General features: G+C 50.7%; 1 protein-coding gene and 1 long non-coding RNA gene across 2 annotated transcripts; one reads left to right on the forward strand and one right to left on the reverse strand.

The window, feature by feature from the left end:
* Window positions 1-691: 691 nt before the first annotated feature.
* Window positions 692-5,953, reverse strand: LOC139702796 (uncharacterized). The gene is made up of 2 exons (XR_011705376.1): window positions 5,691-5,953; window positions 692-3,094 (listed from the first exon to the last, which is right to left on the reverse strand). It is a non-coding gene; the product is annotated as an uncharacterized lncRNA (long non-coding RNA).
* A 210-nt stretch (window positions 5,954-6,163) lies between these two features.
* Ap2s1 (adaptor related protein complex 2 subunit sigma 1) lies at window positions 6,164-16,555 on the forward strand. Its single transcript, XM_027945938.3, has 5 exons — window positions 6,164-6,291; window positions 9,894-10,043; window positions 15,294-15,407; window positions 16,030-16,089; window positions 16,194-16,555. The coding sequence occupies exons 1-5, from the start codon at window positions 6,289-6,291 to the stop codon at window positions 16,293-16,295; spliced, it is 429 nt and encodes a 142-aa protein (XP_027801739.1). The 5' UTR covers window positions 6,164-6,288; the 3' UTR covers window positions 16,296-16,555.
* Window positions 16,556-17,192: the final 637 nt, after the last annotated feature.

The following is a 17,192-nucleotide window of genomic DNA, read 5'->3' on the forward strand; positions in this document are numbered from 1 at the left end:
TTTTTACATTTTATTTTTTTAATTTTTATTTATTTATTTTGTTACTGGGGATTGAGCCCAGGGGTACTCAACCACTGAGCCACATCCCCAGCCCTTTTTACTTTTTATTTGAAAGAGGATCTTGCTGTGTAGCCCAGACTGGCCTAAAACTTGCAATTCTCCTACCTCAGCCTCTCAAGTACCTGGGATTATAGACCTATGCCACTCCACCTGGTGAGTTCTTTATATATACTGGATATTAATCCCACATGAGAGATGTGCTTGCAAATATTTTTTTTCCATTCCGTGGATTTTGTTTTTACTATCTTGACATTTGTCCTTTTTAAAAAAAAAAATTTTAGTTGTAGTTGGACACAATACCTTTATTTTATTTATTTACTTTTATGTGGTGCTGAGGATCGAACCCAGGGCCTTGTTTACACTAGGCCAGCGCTCTACTGCTGAGCCACAACCCCAGCCTCCTTGGCAGCTGTCCTTTAATACACAAAAGGTTTTTACTGTGTGTCTGTGGTGTAGTGCCTCAATCAAGTCCAGGGCCTCATACTGGGGAGGCTCTCTGCCATGGCTGAGGTACACCCCAGCCCCCAGTTTTTAATTTTAATAAAGTTTAATCCATATCTTCTTCTCCTGTTGTTTATACTTTGGATATCATATAAATTGTATAATTTTGAAAAGAAAAGTGTCACAGATATTACCTTAGCCAAGTGATTGAGTTTAATGTCACCAAGGATGAGATCCATCAACATCACATGCCCCTGAGGGGATGCTCTGGGAGGAAAACAGTGTCACTTGGTGATATTCTTGACAAAAAAGGTTAAACCTAGATCGATCTATCTATCTATCTATCTATCTATCTATCTATCTATCTATCTATCTATCTATATGTCTATGATGAAACATCAAACAAATCCAAATTAAGGGACATTCTGCAAAATAACTGATTGGGAATCATCAAAAATGGCCAGTGTGTTGAAATACAGAAAAGAATGAGAAGAGATTATTCCAGATAAAAGGAGGTAAGGGACATGATTTCCCCCCTCCTTTGCTACTGGGGATTGAACCCAGGGGTGTGCAACCACTGAGATACACCCTCAGCCCTTTTTATTTTATTTGTTTGTTTGTTTATGTGTTTTGGTACCAGGATTAAACCCAGAGTTGCTTAACTACTGAGCCACATCCCCAGCCCTTTTTGATATTTTATTTAGACACAAGGTCTCACTGAGCTGCTTAGCGCCTTGATAAATTGCCGAGACTGGTTTGAACTGGTGATCCTCCTGCCTTAGCCTTCAGAGCTACTGGGATTACAGGCATGCATCACCATGCCCGGCTTACTTTTTATTTTGAGACATGGTCTCCCTAAATTGCAGAGGCTGTCCTTGAAATTGTGATCCTCCTGCCTCAGCCACGAGAGTCCCTGGGATTCCACCTGGTGGAACACTACATCTAAATGCAATCTGTGATCCTGGATGGGTTTCTGGTGCAGAATATATATATATATATATGGAATATGACTGAGATACTTTTCCCCCCGGTACTGGGAAATGAACCCAGAGGTACTTTGACACAGAATTACATCCCCAACCCTTTTATTTTTTATCTTGAGATAAGATCTCACTATATTGCCCAGACTGGCTTTGAAGTTGTGATCTTCCTGCCTCAGCCTCCTGAGCTGCTGGGATTACAGGTGTGTTGCCACTACACCCAGAAATATATTTTTTAATTGGTGGATTATAATCATACATAATAGTATGATTCATTATGTCATATTCGTACATGTACATAATATAATCTGATCAATCTCATTCTCCATATCAAAGATATTTTTATATGAACTGTATATTAAACAATAGTATAGTATTAATATTAAGTTTTCTAAGTGTGATAATTGCATTGTGGTTATGGAGGAGAAAGTCCTTTCTTAGGAGTGATAAATATTTAGATTTTGGGAGGAAGTGTTAGCATGCTGTCTGCAAGGAACCAAAGAAAAAAAAATTCAAGTAAATACATGCAGAGAGTAAATGTATCAAATGCCAACAATTGGTACATCGAGGTGAATGATATATTGGAGTTCTCTGTACTACTATTACATTTTCAAGTAGATATGATCATTTTCTAATTAGAAAGTTTGAGAAAGCAAACCGGGTACCGTGGCACACATCTGTAATCCCAGCTACACAGGAGGACTGCAAGTTCAATTTAACTCAACCCTCAGCAACTTAGTGAGACCCTGTCTCAAAATAAAAAATTTAGAAAGTCTGAGGCCTTAGCTCAGTAGTAAAGTACCCGTAGGTTTAATCCCTAGTCCTCATCCCACCCCTGCCCCCCCAAAAGTTGGAGAGAAGAAAAGTTAGGAGCTGGGGTGTGGCTCAGTGATAGATGACTTGCCTATGGAGCACAAGGCCCTCAGTCAATCCCCAGCCTTGGGAAAGACAGAGGAAGAGAGGAAGGACAGAATTCATTGCTAGCTGTCCCTAACTCTTCATTAAAACAGGCAGCCCTGCTCTAGATAATGATGAAAGCCAGTTTCTAAGATGGACCCCAGTGATTCTCACGGGTACTCCTGTTTCCTTTGGCATCCGACAGGGCTGATCTGTACTTCAGAAAGGATAGGGCATGACATCTGAGGCAAGGTCATAGAGGACACTGCAGTTTCCCCCTTGCCCTCTCTTGATCACTCCCCCCGACCCCTGCCCGGAAAGCAGTGCTACATGAGGACACTCCTGTGTCCTGTGGGGAGGCCAACCGAGGTCCTGTTATTGAGGAAAAGCCTAAATAAACTGTCTCATTTCACCTGCATTAATTTACTTTAAAAAATCACTACTTTTGGAGGTCACATGGGCAATCCACCATCAGTCTGCCACTGGCTTGGCCCAAGATCACACCTCTGACTTGGGGGTCATGACGCTAATGGTTGTCTAGGTTACTCTTCAGGGACCTGGAGGTCACTTTTTCTGAAAACACTGACTCCTCGCTGGGGCCTGCTGATGTCTGTTGAGGTCAAGATGAAGGCTTGACATCTCTGTCTTCATTTTGTGTTGATCTCCTTTGTCGCCTTGACGTTTGGGCCAGAGTCTACTCAGCTCTGCAGAGAGACCTGTTGAACATTTGAGAAATGTTTTGTCCGAAACTATAATAACCTTGGAGACTCACCTCATTCCACCCCCCCCTTCAGGCTGAAGACACCTACCAGCCGCCATGACCGGAAACACCAAACCATGGAAGGAGTGAGGAGTGGTGGCACCTGAGTTCCCAGGAGATCGCAGACAAGACGCGAATATTCCTCCCCTTTATAGACTCTCTCTCCCTCATTATTCCTGTCTGCATCTGTGAGTTGAGCTGATGTGGGAGCACAGCTCCATTCTTTGGCCACCAAATAGCCTCTCCTTCTCCCCAATGCTCCTCTCTAGGGTGTGGGTTTTTCCATGGGATGAGCCTCCAAACCTGGGTTTCCTGAGAGTAAGGAACTGAGATGTCCTCCAACAGTCAGCATCAATGTGGCCCCACGGGAGCAGCGGGGACACTGCTCTGACAGCCCCTTCAAGCCTTCTACTAACTGCAATCCTGCCAGAGACTTCAAGCCGAAAACCGCCCTGCGATGCTGTTCCCCATTACTGACCCACAGAAACTATGAGATTTATGATTATTATTTTAAGCTGCTAAGTTTGGGGATGGTTCATTAGAAAGTAGAAGATCACTAATTCAGGGGCTGGGGTGGTGGCTCAGTGGTAGAGCGCTTGCCTAGTATTGTGAGGCACTGGGTTCAATCCTCAGCACCGCATATAAATAAATAAAAATAAAGGTCCATTGACAACTAAAAAATATTTTTTAAAAATCACTAATTCAGCATTAAAGTATCCTACAACTTTTAAATCACAGGACTTGTTAAAATGATTTTTTTTTTTTGTACTGGGGATTGAACCTCGGGGCACTCGACCACTGAGCCCCATTCCCAGCCCTATTTTGTATTTTATTTAAAGACAGGACCTCACTGAGTTGCTTAGCGCCTCACTAAATTGCTGAGGCTGGCTTTGAACTCAAGATCCTCCTGCTCCAGCCTCCCAAGCTGTTGGGATTACAGGCCTATGCCACTGCACCTGGCTTCATTAAAATAATCTTTTAACTTTTTTGTGTAATGTCATTTATGTCCATTTTCCCTGGTGGGTGGCGAATGTTTCCAGGACAGGGACAGGGCCCGTTTTCTTGCTGCTGGTTCATTTATCATCTAACATGTAGATTGAACACTTGTGCCAAGTGCTGTGCTGAGCACTGGAGATCAGAGTCAGGACTAAGGTGACACAAACAAGGTCCCCAGAGCATAAAATGAAAGGAGGCACTCAGGCTCAGGCTCATGCCAGGGCTGGGTTGGCATCTGAATAAGTGTCTTTTTCAGCTTTGCTCCTTGGGCATCTTGCTCATCCTACTCCAACCTTGTTGGAGAAGGAGACGTGTACAGGAGAGTAATCCATCTCTGGCCTCTTTTTACCCTTGCAATATTCAATAGGGATTTTTTGTGGGGGGGAATGTACTGAGGATTGAACTCAAGGACACTTGACTACTGAGCCACACCCCAGCCCTATTTTATATTTTATTTAGAGACAGGGTCTCACTGAGTTGCTTAGTGCCTCACCTTTGCTGAGGCTGGCTTTGAACTCACGATCCTCCTGCCACCCACGCACCACCATGCCGGGCCAACATTCAGTAGTTTTGTACTGGTTCTTCTGTCGGGAGCACACGTCTAATTGACAGGTTCTGTAATATGCTCTGTTGTTGTCAGGGCAAATCTCCCGTCAGTACCCATAGGCATGCCTTTACTGAGTGCTTACTATGTGCCCCTGTTCTAGATGATGAAGCACAGTTTACAGATAAAGTGCCTGCCCCCAAAGACACACCACCTAATGGAGGATCTCCACAACCCCCCCCCCCCCAGGAAACCATTAAAAGTTGGAATAAAGGCTATAAAAATGCCCTAATTAACTTCTAGGGAATTATGGGGATTTTGTATCTAGGATGTCTCTGTAGATCTGCACAGGTGGTGTTTAAGCTAAAAGAAGAAGAGGCCAAACATGGAATGGAGGTGGGGAAGGTCTTCAAGGGACTAGTAAGGCCATGGAAAGTCCCTGAGGGGAATGCAGTTGGCATATTAGAGTAACTGAGAGAAGACAAGTGGACCTCTGGACAGGAAATATTAACAATGGGCATTTGTGATGTGAACTAAGTCAGACAGGATGGTACATACCTGTAATCTCAGCGATTAAAGAGGCTGAGGCAGGAGAATTACAAGTCAGCCTCAACAACTTAGAGAGACCCTGTATCAAAATTTTAAAAATGGCTTGGAATGTAGCTCAGTTAGACCATCCTTCCGTTCAATCCCCTGTACTGCCCCCCCAAAAAAGTGAACTGATATTTATTGAGCATTTACTATGTGCAGAGTACTGTGCTAAGAACTTTGAAAACTTAATACTTTAAAACCACCCTACTGAGTTGACTCCCTGATCTTTCTTATTTGGCAGATGAAGAAGTTAAGAGGTGAAATCACTGGTCCAAAGTCACACAGCCTAGACAAGCAATGACCAGGTTTGCACAATTCTGACTTTCAAAATCAGCCACCCCCCCTCCCCCGGTATTTGGTATTGAATTCAGGCCCCACACCTGTCAAATTCAAGCTTTAGAGTCAGGGAAATTGTGCTTACCTGTCTCCCACAAGGAAACAACGTTGGTTGCATTTTATTTTTTCAGTGTGGGGACGAACCCAGTGCCTCCCGCATGCTAAGCACAGGCTCCGCTGCAGGGCTACACCCCCAGGCTCACTGTATTTGAAACAGCGCAGTGGGTGAGCATGAAAAGACAGTTACACGTCTAGGTCACCCAGGCGGTCTCCTCTTCCCAACCCGCTGACTTCCCCTGGGTGAGGGTTTGGGAAGGAGGAGACCAGAACTACATTTCCCTGAACTCCCTTTGCGGGCTGTCAAGCATCTCGGGAATTGTAGTCCTTCAAAGACACCTTCGTCCACAACTCCCGGCATGCATTTGGAGTCCGGATTCTTTGGTAGGAAAGGGGCAGTCGCTGAGCATGCTGGGAAGCGGGCCCGAGCCTCTTCCCGTGGTTAGCCGCCCGGAGGAGCCAGGTCATTCGTGAAACTACAACTCCCAGCGGGCTGTGCGCGAGAGGGCAGGCGGGTTCTTTCTGCCGGAAGTCCGCTCCAGCTGTGGGCCCCGTAACTGCAGCTAGAGCCGTAGCCCCCCAGTTGCCGCGGGACCAGGGCCGCTGGGGTCCGGACAGGGGTCGCCATGGTAACGGGGGCGCGCCTCGCCGGGGGCGGACGGAGGGAGGGTCCACGTGCACACAGCCGAGGCTTGGATCGGCGCTGACAAGTGCCACCCTGCCGCGGATGGTCTGGATCCGACGTGGGCTCTGGGGCTGGGAAGGAGGGAACAGGGCCTTGGTTCGCGCTCGGGTGTGCGATGGGGTCTCCAGGCAAGGGACATTGAGGAAGGGGTGTCCAGAGAGCAGACTTGCGCATACGGGAGACACTGAAAGTTGTTGGGCGCTTTTGAAACTGGAGAGGCAGCTGGCGAGGCACGGTCTCGGGAGTGGGGAGGAGGCGTTGACGGAGGACTGGAGACTCCGGACCGGGAGGCACACCTGCCCGACGGTGGGGCAGGCGGGGTCTCCGGAGGTTGGAACAGGAGCAGGACACTCTGAGGAGAGAGAAGCTCAAGGGGAAGAGAGTGGGCACTGGAGGCCGGAAGTGGGCACCTGTAGGGAGTCAGGAAAGTGTGCTGCGAAGGGAGGGGGTGGAGGTAGGGAGTGGATGCTAGAAACGAATGGGGAGGGCTGCAGAGGTCTTGGGGTAAGGAGGAGGCTTGGAAGAGGCGGCTCTTGGGGCAAGGACTGAGCACTGGATTTAGCGGGTACTTCTGTCCCACAGGTTGGGGCTTGGGAATTCAGGTTTCTTTGGTCAGGGAGTCAGGAAGGGAGATTGGATGGAGGAGAATGTCAGGACAGTGGGTGAGTTTTCCAAAGACAGGGCCTTGGAAACAAGATGTGCCTTTGGAACAAGGGATGAGGCTCTGGAGTTGGAGAAGGGCTATCTCCAATGAAAGAGTCACTGAGACTTGAGAGAGGGGACTGAAAGTGAAAAACTGGAGGTCAAGAGGGAACAATCCAGGGGACAGGGACTGGAGACAGGGGAAGGTTGGGAGGCATCAGAGAGGACAACAACAGATGAGGATGGATGAGGGTCCTGGAGGGAATGGCCCTCGTGGGGTGGATTCCTGGACGTGGAGAGAATCTCACTGGAAGGTGAAACAGGAAGTATTCGGGGACTTGGGAATAAGAGGCAGAGCTCTCAATTCTAGGCTTGCTTCTAGCTCCCCTTCCCATGTGACCCTTCTGTCCCTGGCTTTGCCCCAGGCTGTGGCTCCTGCTATGCCCAAGCATGTCACTTCCTTTCCTGCACTGGACCCCCGCCCTATTAGGAAGTGGGTTTCCCTGGCTCAGCAGAAGGAGTTCTTGGAAGGAGAGTGTAATATCCTCTTCCTGTCCAGCCTGGTGGGCTGGAGGTGGGGTAGAGTGTGTGAAGGCCTAGGAAGGGTTAGGGGCTCCTACAAGTTGGGATAAGGAGGTTCAGAGCAAGGTCTTTGAACTCCAGATCGGCTTTCTGGCTGTGAGACTTACTTTCTCTGAACCTGTTTTCTCATCTGAAAAATGGGCAAGAGCATGCCAATCTCAGACAGAACTTGGTCCAAAGCCAGCCTTCCTAGATAGGTGAGTTTGGGTCAGGGTTTTCTCAAAGTCAAATAACAGCACAGTATAATGCTACTAAGCCATAGTGTTTATATGACACTTAGTATATGTTATGCGCTCTACTCTATGTTTACCTTTATGTTTACCCTTTATGTTTACCCATGTGTTGGTCTTTGGAGGAGGTACTCTCATTAAGTTCATTATACAGAAAGGGAAACTGAGGGTCAGAGAGGTTAACTGATCTGCCATGGACACACAGCCAGTAATTGATAGTGCCAGGCATTAAAGCCTGAACTCTTTTTATTTTTTTAGTTGTTGATAAAGCTTTATTTATTTATATGTAGTGCTGAGAATCGAAGCCAGTGCCTTATACGTGCCAGGCAAGTGTGCTACCGCTGAGCCCCAGCTCCAAAGCCTGAACTCTTGATCGAATACTTCAGTCATAATGATAACTAATTTGTGTGTGTGTGTGTGTGTGTGCATGTGTATGTGTGTGTGTGAGCTCAGCATGTAAAGGCTGAGCCCTTCTGACTTTAACTGTGGTTTTCACAGCAGCCCGAGATGATTCACCTGTCTTTTCAGAATCTTAATAGCAAACTTCCTAGAACCCATGACAGCTAACATGGAGCACGGAACTCGAGACGCTGCTCTGGTGCTTCTCGTGTATTGTTTACTGATCACATTAACCGAGGCACTGAGCAGTTAAGCCACTTCAGAAGTGACTTTGCAGGACTGGACTTGTAGCTCAGTGGAGAGCACTTGCCTGCATGTGCAAGGGCCTGGGCACTATCCTCAGCACTGCAGAAGGGAGGGAGGGAGGGAAACAGAGCACTGGTGCATGCTACGACCTGGACAGACATGAAGACATGACTCTAAGTGAAGGAAGCCAGTTAAAAAGGCCACATCTAAGTGATCCTACTACTGTGAAATGTCTAGAATAGGCAAATCCACAGGGGAAGAGGTAGACTGGTTGCCAGGGGCTGAGGGGAGGAAGAGTGGAGGCTAATGAGTAGGAGGTTTTTTGGGGATGGTAAGAATATTCTGGAATTAGTGGTGATATTTGTGCAACTGTGACTATTCTAAGAGAATATCCTAAAAACCACTGAAGTGTCTACTGTACAAGAGAGGGAATTTGCTGGGCGTGGTGGCCGTGCCTGTAATCCCAGCGGCTCAGGAGGCCAAGTCAGGAGGATTGCAAGTTCAAATCCAGACTCAGCAACTTAGTGAGGCCCTAACCTCTGTCTCTAAATAAAATATAAAAGACGGCTGGTGGGCTCGGGTTGTAACTCAGTGGTAGAGCGCTCACCTTGCATGTGGAAGGCACTGGGTTCGATCCTCAGCACCACATAAAAACAAAATAAAGGTATTGTGTCCATCTACAACTAAAAAAATATTAAAAAAAAAAAAAAGAGGGCTGGGGATGTAGCTCAGTGGTTAAGTGCTCCTGAGTTCAATGCCCAGTATCCTGCCCCACTCCCCAAAAAAGAGGATGAATTTCATGATATGTGAATAATAATTCACATCACAATTTTAAAAAGTCATCCAAAAGAAAAAGAAGTGGGGGATGGGGTCATGGCTCAGTGGTAGAACACTCGCCTAGCACGTGTGAGGCCCTGAGTTCGATCCTCAGCACCACGTAAAAATAAATATATAAAATAAAGATATTATGTCCATCTGCAACTAAAAAATGTTAAAAAAAGAAAAGGAAAAAAAAAAAAAAAAAGAAGTGGAAAGCCAGGCCTCAGGCTGAAGAATTGAGATGCAAGCCTTCATTGAGGGCCTCCTGCTTACCAGCCTCCAAACTAGGTTTATAAGCTTATGAAACCTCCAGAAACCTGATGAAACACCCTCTTCTTGGCACTTGTTTTGCCGGCAGGGAAATAGACTGTGAGAGGCAGACAAGAAGCCATGGAGCCTGGGACTCGGGGCCCTGGGGCTGGCTCAGAGTTGGCCACTGCTGGAAGGCGGGCTGGAGGGACCTGGGACAGAGCGCAGGGACAGCGAGGCCTGTGTGGGCTCTAGGGAGCAGCTGGGGCCCTGCACCCTATCTCCCTGCAGGGACAGGTGGGGCTGTGGGGCAGTGGCCTCTAGCCTAGGCCACCTCCCTGCCTCTCTCACTTCCTCCTCTTTCTCCCGCTGCCCCCAGATCCGATTCATCCTCATCCAGAACCGCGCAGGCAAGACGCGCCTGGCCAAGTGGTACATGCAGTTTGATGACGATGAGAAGCAGAAGCTGATTGAGGAGGTGCACGCCGTGGTCACCGTCCGAGACGCCAAACACACCAACTTTGTGGAGGTGACAGATGCCCCTCCGTGCCTCCCACACCCCCTGCTTCCTTATGACCTCCTCTGGCCTCCTGCCCAACTTCTAGCTCGAATACCCTTTGACTGACCCACCTTCTCCTGTCTTCCCTCAGCTGACTTTACCTTCCTTCCTGTATTTGGTATTTTTTCTTTCTTTCTGTATTTTTTGTTTTTTGGGTACCAAGAATTGATCCCAGGGTCGCTGAACCACTGAGCCACATCCCCAGCCCTTTTTTATACTTTATTTAGAGACAGGGTCTTGCTGAGTTGCTTAGGGCCTCTCTCAGTTGCTGAGGCTGGCCTCCAACTTGTGAACCTCCTGCCTCAGACTCCTGAGCCACTGGGATTACAGGCATGTGCTACCACACTGGGCTTTGGTACCTTTCAAAATTACAAAGATGGAGATTACCAGAGTGAAAGAGAGGAGTAGATTGAAGATCCATAAACCTACTCCTAGATCTTATCAGCATTTACATTTTTGTCTTTCCTTTTACCTTACTTATTTACTTTATTGTCAAAGAGGTTAGTTTCTGTTCTTTGCTGCTGCTAAGACTGGAACCCAGCGTCTCAGGCATGCTAGGCAAGTGCTCGGCCACTAAGCTACCCTTCAGCCCTTCATTTCCCTTTGTAAAACTCACTATAGAAATGTTCATTCACACGGAAATAGAGAGGATAGGATAAAGAGTGTCGTTTGCTGTAGTGTTTTATATTAAATTACAGATGTCATCATACTTCTCCAAATATTTTTGGGATGTAGCTTAGAAAATAAAAACATTTCCCTACATCATCACAATACTGTTATGAGACCCGACCAAATCAAATTGGTAATACTGCCTTTTTCTTTTCTTTTTTTTTTTTTTATGTGGTATGGAAGATTAAACCCAGGAGTGCTCTCCCATTGAACCTCATCCCCAGCCCTATTTTGTATTTTATTTAGAGACAGGGTCTCCCCAAGTTGCTTAGCGCCTCATCATTGCTGAGGCTGGCTTTGAACTCGAAATTCTCCTATTTTAGCCTCCTGAGCCTCTGGGATTACAGGTGTGCATCACTGTGCTGAGCCTTTTTATTTTTTATTTTGAGACAAAGTCTTGCTAAGTTGTTTCGGGCCTTGCTAAGTTGCTGAGGCTGACTTCAAACTTACAATCCTCCTGCCTCTGCCTCCCAAGTCACTGAGATTACAGGCATGTGCCACTACACCTGGCTTTTGGTCTGTTGTAAAAAGTCTTCACCTTTTATTCCCATGACCTTCACCTGCTCAAGACAGCAGCCTGGGGCTGGCCTGTAGCTTAGTGGTGGACACTTGCCTAGTGTGAAGAGGCCCTGGAGTCACTCCCAGCACTGCACAGAAAAAGAGGTGGGACCCATTGTCCTGAAGAATCCAACAGACATTTACCACAGGCCTGCTGTGTGCCAGGCACTGTTCTTGGTCCTAGGGTCCCACAGAGACTGTCGCAAATACCCATCTCTACCTTGGAGAACCCTGTGCGGGTTGGTGGGAGCCGGTCTTGGCTATGGTGGTCAGGTGACCGTGAATGGCAGTAGGAACAATTAGCAGCTGACTTGAGGGCAGAGTGCTAGGTGACACTGGAGGGGAGACTGCAGTTCTCTGTGTTTTTTTCTGGAAAGCATAGTGAAAGGTGACATTAGATCCAAGACCCGAAGGAGTCGAAAAAGTCCAGGCAGTGGAAGAAGATGGCTATCTGAGAGAGGAACATTCCAGGCTGAGGGAACAGCAAGTACTAAGGCCCTGAGGCAGGAATACATGGAGGGTGTTCCAGGGCCCGGCAGGGAGGAGGGCAGAGCCGATGAGGATAAAGGTAGCCCAGGTGCTGGGCCTCAGGGGCCTCCTGGGAGACTCAGAAAAATGGAGCACAGGAGCATTTTGAGCCCAGGAGGGACATGGATCCGCCTTAGGCCTCTGGGATCCGCTGTAGGGAGCAAGAGCAGAAGCAGGGGCCTGCTCCGGGGGTGACCGCAGTGGTCCAGGGACATGTACTGGTGACAGAGCCACCATGGAAGTGATGGGGTGGCCAGGCATGGGCGTGCAGTGCAGGGGAGAGACCAGGCTGAGGGCTGGGGTCTGGGCCTGAGCCCCAGGCAGGTGGCCTGCCGTTTTCTGAGATGTGCTGAGTCTGGCTGAGCAGGTGGAGGTGTTGGGAAGGTCAGTCCAAGGTGTCTGCCCCTGGCCCCAGGGAGGCCGTGGGGGAGGGAAAGGTGCAGGTCACGGAGCAGCGGCGCCCTGGGAAATGTGGGGAACCAAGCCAAGGACTCGGAGTGGCCGTGAGAAGAGAGAACAAGGGGGCGCGGGGCCACTGCTGGAGGCGGAAGGCGGAGGAAAGCCGCTGTGTTCTGGAGCCTGGCAGCCGGGGGCGGAAGAGTGTGCAGGAGGAGGGTGGGACTGGCCTCTGAGGGTGGCCAGCCAAAGTCACGGGTGGCCTCGCCCAGAGCTGGCCATTGGGATCCTAGGTGACAGGAGGAAAGGGGAGCTGGGGGTGCCAGGGGTGCCAGTACAGTGCCCGGCCTGCCCTGAGCGCTGGCTTGATACACACGTGCGGGTCCGGAAGTGGGTCCATGGGGCCTGGGGAGACGGGGCAGCAGTAGGTCAGCGGGGAGTGAGATGGCCCGGCCGCAGGTCTTGTGTCCCCTGGACCCAGGCTCACCGTGCAGTCCTCACTCGCAGCACTGCTGTGTCCCACCTGGGGCTGGCCAGCGCCCGCCACCTTCGCAGCAGTAACTGACAGCCTTGTGCTGCTTCCTGGGTCTCAGGCCTGTCTCCAGGCGGTGGCCGTCCGAGTGGGCAGGGCTGGCTGGGGGGACCTGGCTGGGGTGCCTGGCCAGCTGGAGGAGGCAGGGCTTTCTGGAGGAAGGGGCGCAGTGGGGACAGAGGTCGTTCATTGGTCCAATGCTGACACACAGGAGTATCAGGCAGAATGAATGTCACATGAAGCGTCCCTTATGATATAGCAGCCACCAGGCCTGGGATCTGGGAGGGAGAAACAGGGAGGGGAAACGGGAGACCCAGGCAGCTTCCCTGGCCACGGTCACAAATCGCCTCAAACACAGTAGCGTGAACCTCTGGGGCCAAGAGGGGAATCCATTTCCTTGGCTTTTCTAGCGCCAGCAGCCGCCTGCCAGCCCGCCAGCCCAGGGTTCTGGCAGCTTCCGTCTCTCTGGCTCTCACTGCCCCCCCCATTTCCTATGTAAGGACCCCTGCAATGACATCGTCCCATCCAAATAGTTCAGGACCATCTCCCCATTTCTTTCTTTTTTGTTTTGGTACCGGGGAGTGAACCCAGGGACACTCAACCACTGAGCCACATCCCCAGGCCCCCCCACCTTTTTGCCATTGTAGATGGACAGTGTGCCTTTATTTAGCTTAGTTATTTTTTTAATGTGGTGATGAGAATCGAACCCAGGGCCCCACCTGCTAGGCAAGCGCTCTGCCACTGAGCCCCAGCCCAGCCCTCAAACTTCTTAATCACATCTGCCAAGTCCCTCTCACCACGCAGGGCCACACAGTCACAGGCTCCAGGGGTCAGGAGATGAGTGTCTTCAGCGGCCATCATTCAGTTTGCTGTAGCATCAGTGCGGTGGTGTCAGCCCTGGGTGGGGACACAGAGCGACATGCTCAGCTTCCCGCATAGGCTCACAGTGCCATCTGGGGACAGACCCACCCTAGACAGAGAAGACCCGGAGCAGGGCAGGGTGGGTGTGGGTAGTGCCAACATTGTTCAGAGGGGACTCCTGCCCCCGCCTTCAGAAAGAGGTTCCTGGGGAAGAGAGTGAGGGTGTGGGGTAGCCCTGGGAAGAGCAGGCAGAGCAGCCGTGGGCCCGGGGCCAGGAGGGGGAGAGCGCGGACAGTAGCGGAGTGCTGATCGGTGCCGGATAATGTGTCCCTGGGCGTCCCTGGGTTATGTGTGGCAACACTGCGATCACGCAAAACAGAGTCAGCTCATAGAAATTAACAAAGGGTGAGCCAAAGTGAAAACCTTAGGGGCTAATATTGGCACCTACAGTGGCCACCAGAGGGCGCCACACACACATCCTAGAGAGCTGGAACTTCAGATTTTGGCTAATCCCTATTTAGTACCCCAGAGGGTGTGTCCATATCTAAATGTCAATTTGTTAGTGTCCCCCTGCCTTTTTTTTTTTTTTTTTTTTTGTGTGTGTGTGTGTGTGTGTGCGCGCGCGCGCGTGCTGGGGATGAAATGCAGGCCCATGCTAGGCACTCACTACCACCAGCCCCAGCTCCAGCCCAGCCTGTCAATCTCTTTACCTGTGCATGTAAAATTAGTCTCCTTCCCTGGTCCAGCAGGTATTCACGGGTGGTGTGGATGTGTTTATTGTGTTATTATTCTCAAGTTTACATATTTCAATTGAGCATCCCTTATCCAAAAATCCAAAATGTGAAAAAAAAACGTTTTTTTTCTTTGAGAGAGTCTTACTGTCTCACAGTCCTGCTGTCTTCCTGCTGCCCCGGGTGGACTTGGACTCCTGGGCACAAGCCGTACTCCTGCCTCAGCCTCCCGAGGGGCTGGCACTGAAGCCATGTGCTACCCCACCGGGCTCAAATCTGAAACTTTTTGGGTGCTGACCCCACTTTTCAGAGTTTGGAGCATTTGGGGCTTTCAGATGAGGTATATCGAACCAGTAAAGTCTGTGCAAATATTCCAAAATCTGAACAACTCTGAAGTCTGAAACCCTTGTGGTCCCAAGCATATGGGCTCAGTTCAGTGAGCACAGGGCCCAGGTTGTCCTGGTTACCATGGTGACCTCTGCACTGCCCACCGTAAGCCTGGCACACAGTAGGCCCAGGAATTATTTGTAGAATGACTGATGGAATTAATCCATCTATGGACTTCGACCTCCAGAGGTGACGGCGGTGAGGCTGAGGCTGGGTGGATTCCACTGGACAGTCCAGGCTCCCTCTCAGCCCTGGGCCCCCTCTGCCTGCAGTGCCTCTGCCCATCCCGCAGGTCTCAAATTTGATGCCCTCCTTCAGGAAGCCTCGCTGGCTCCCAGGCTCTATAAGGGGTTAGGTCCCCACTGGGGCTGCCTGACCTGCTGCCAGGGTGTGAGTCTCCCTCCCCGGACCGTGAGCCCTGGGAGGGCAGAGCTGGGGTATCCCTCTCACCGCTGAGCCCCCAGCATAGGCCAGGCACAGAGCTGGGCCTCAGAGACCACAGAGTGGCGGCTCATGGTCCTAGGCCTGCCCCATTGCTGACAGCCCCTCTGTCCACAGTTCCGGAACTTTAAGATCATCTACCGACGCTACGCTGGCCTGTACTTCTGCATCTGTGTGGACGTCAATGACAACAACCTGGCCTATCTGGAGGCCATCCACAACTTCGTGGAGGTGAGTGGAGCGGGGCCTAGGGGCCGGGCTGGTCCTCCCCTGCCCACCTCTGCTGCTTCTCGACTCTGCCTCCCGCACGCACCTGCTCCGCCCACCGCGTCTGTCGCCCTCTGCCTTTCCCACTGCCCTCTGCCTTTCCCACCACCCTCTGCCTTTCCCACCATCCAGCTCTGTCTCTTTCTTCCTGTGCCTCAGGCTAGCCCTTCTGCCACCTTTTTCTGTAATCACCCGGGATTCTTGTTCTTGTCACTCTTCCTCATCCTCAGTCTCTACCTTAACATCCCCGTCTCTATCTCCCTCCCTGAATTTTTGTATCTTTCTCCCTCCCTTTTCCTCAGTGTCTCTCTTGCTTTTGTGCCATTTATTTTTATTTTTCTGATCCTGGGGATTGAACCCAGTTGCTTTACCTACGTCCCCAGTTCTTCTTTATGTATTGAGCAGGGTCTGGCTAAGTTGTTGAGACTGGCCTTGACTTGCGATCCTCCTGCCTCAGCCTCCCAGTGGCTGGGATGACAGGCGTGTGCCACTGTGCCTGGCTTTTCTGTCTCTTTCTGATGCCTTTTCTCCTGTCTCTGCGTGTCCCCCTCCCTGCCCGTCAGTTACCACCTTTCTTCTCGCCCAGGTCTTGAACGAGTACTTCCACAATGTCTGTGAACTGGACCTGGTGTTCAACTTCTACAAGGTAAGCTCCTGGCACAGGCGGGGAGGGGCGTGTGTGGCCTGGAGCCCTCAGCCACCAGGGCCCCTGATGCCCACTTCCTCTGCCCCGGGCCCTCCTTCACACAGGTCTACACGGTCGTGGACGAGATGTTCCTGGCCGGCGAAATCCGCGAGACCAGCCAGACGAAGGTGCTGAAGCAGCTGCTGATGCTGCAGTCCCTGGAGTGAGGCCACCTGCCACCACCTCGGACTCACCCGCTCGCCCCCCCAGGCCTGCGGCCACCCGCAGCCCCCTCCCTCAGCCGCCCTGGAGGAAGGGACCCAGCTGGGTCTGGGCCACAAGGGAGGAGACTGCACCCCGCTGCCTCTGGGCCCGGCTGTGGGCGGAGGCCACCTTCAGTGTCCCGAGTAACCTTGCTGTTGTCGTGTGACGCCATGAGTGTGCGTGTGGAGCCCCCAATAAACCCGTGGTCCTGCCTGGCCTCGCATCCTCGAGCCCCTGCCTTATCCCAGGGACCCTCAGGACACCTGCCCTCCATCCATCAATGAGTCAGTCAGCAAGCACCCCTACTGTGCTGAAGGAGGTGGGGGTCAAAGCGCATCAGCTCTGCGGCCACCAACAAAGGGTTCCCAAGACACGGGCGGGATGGGTTTAGACAGTGAGACTCCGAGGCCCCTGAGTGCACCAAGCATCTGGGCACTGATCCACTCGCCTTCCTCATCCTCACAGGATTCAGAGGAAACAGCTGCAGGGCGCAGTGGTGCCCACCTGTAATCCCAGCAGCTGGGGAGGCTGAGGCAGGAGGATTGCAAGTTCAAAGCCAGCCTCAGCAACAGCGAGGCCCTAAGCAACTGTAAATAAAATACAAAACAGGGTTGGGGATGTGGCCGAGTGCCCCTGAGTTCAATCCCCGTTACCAAAAACACAAACAAAAAAAACACAAGAAGAAGCGACTCTTGTCCCCATTTTTCAGGTGAGATCACTGAGCCCTGAAAAGTTAAAATCCTTGGCCACGTTCACGTAGCTCATCACAGCTGAGCGGGGTGGAGCTGTGGAGTCTGGTTCCCAGACGCTGGTTCACCGAGGCCCTGGGGTTGCCGGAGATGCACACACTCCGCTTAGGA

This window comes from Marmota flaviventris, chromosome 18 (genome assembly GCF_047511675.1).
Source record: "Marmota flaviventris isolate mMarFla1 chromosome 18, mMarFla1.hap1, whole genome shotgun sequence".
NCBI lineage: Eukaryota > Metazoa > Chordata > Mammalia > Rodentia > Sciuridae > Marmota > Marmota flaviventris.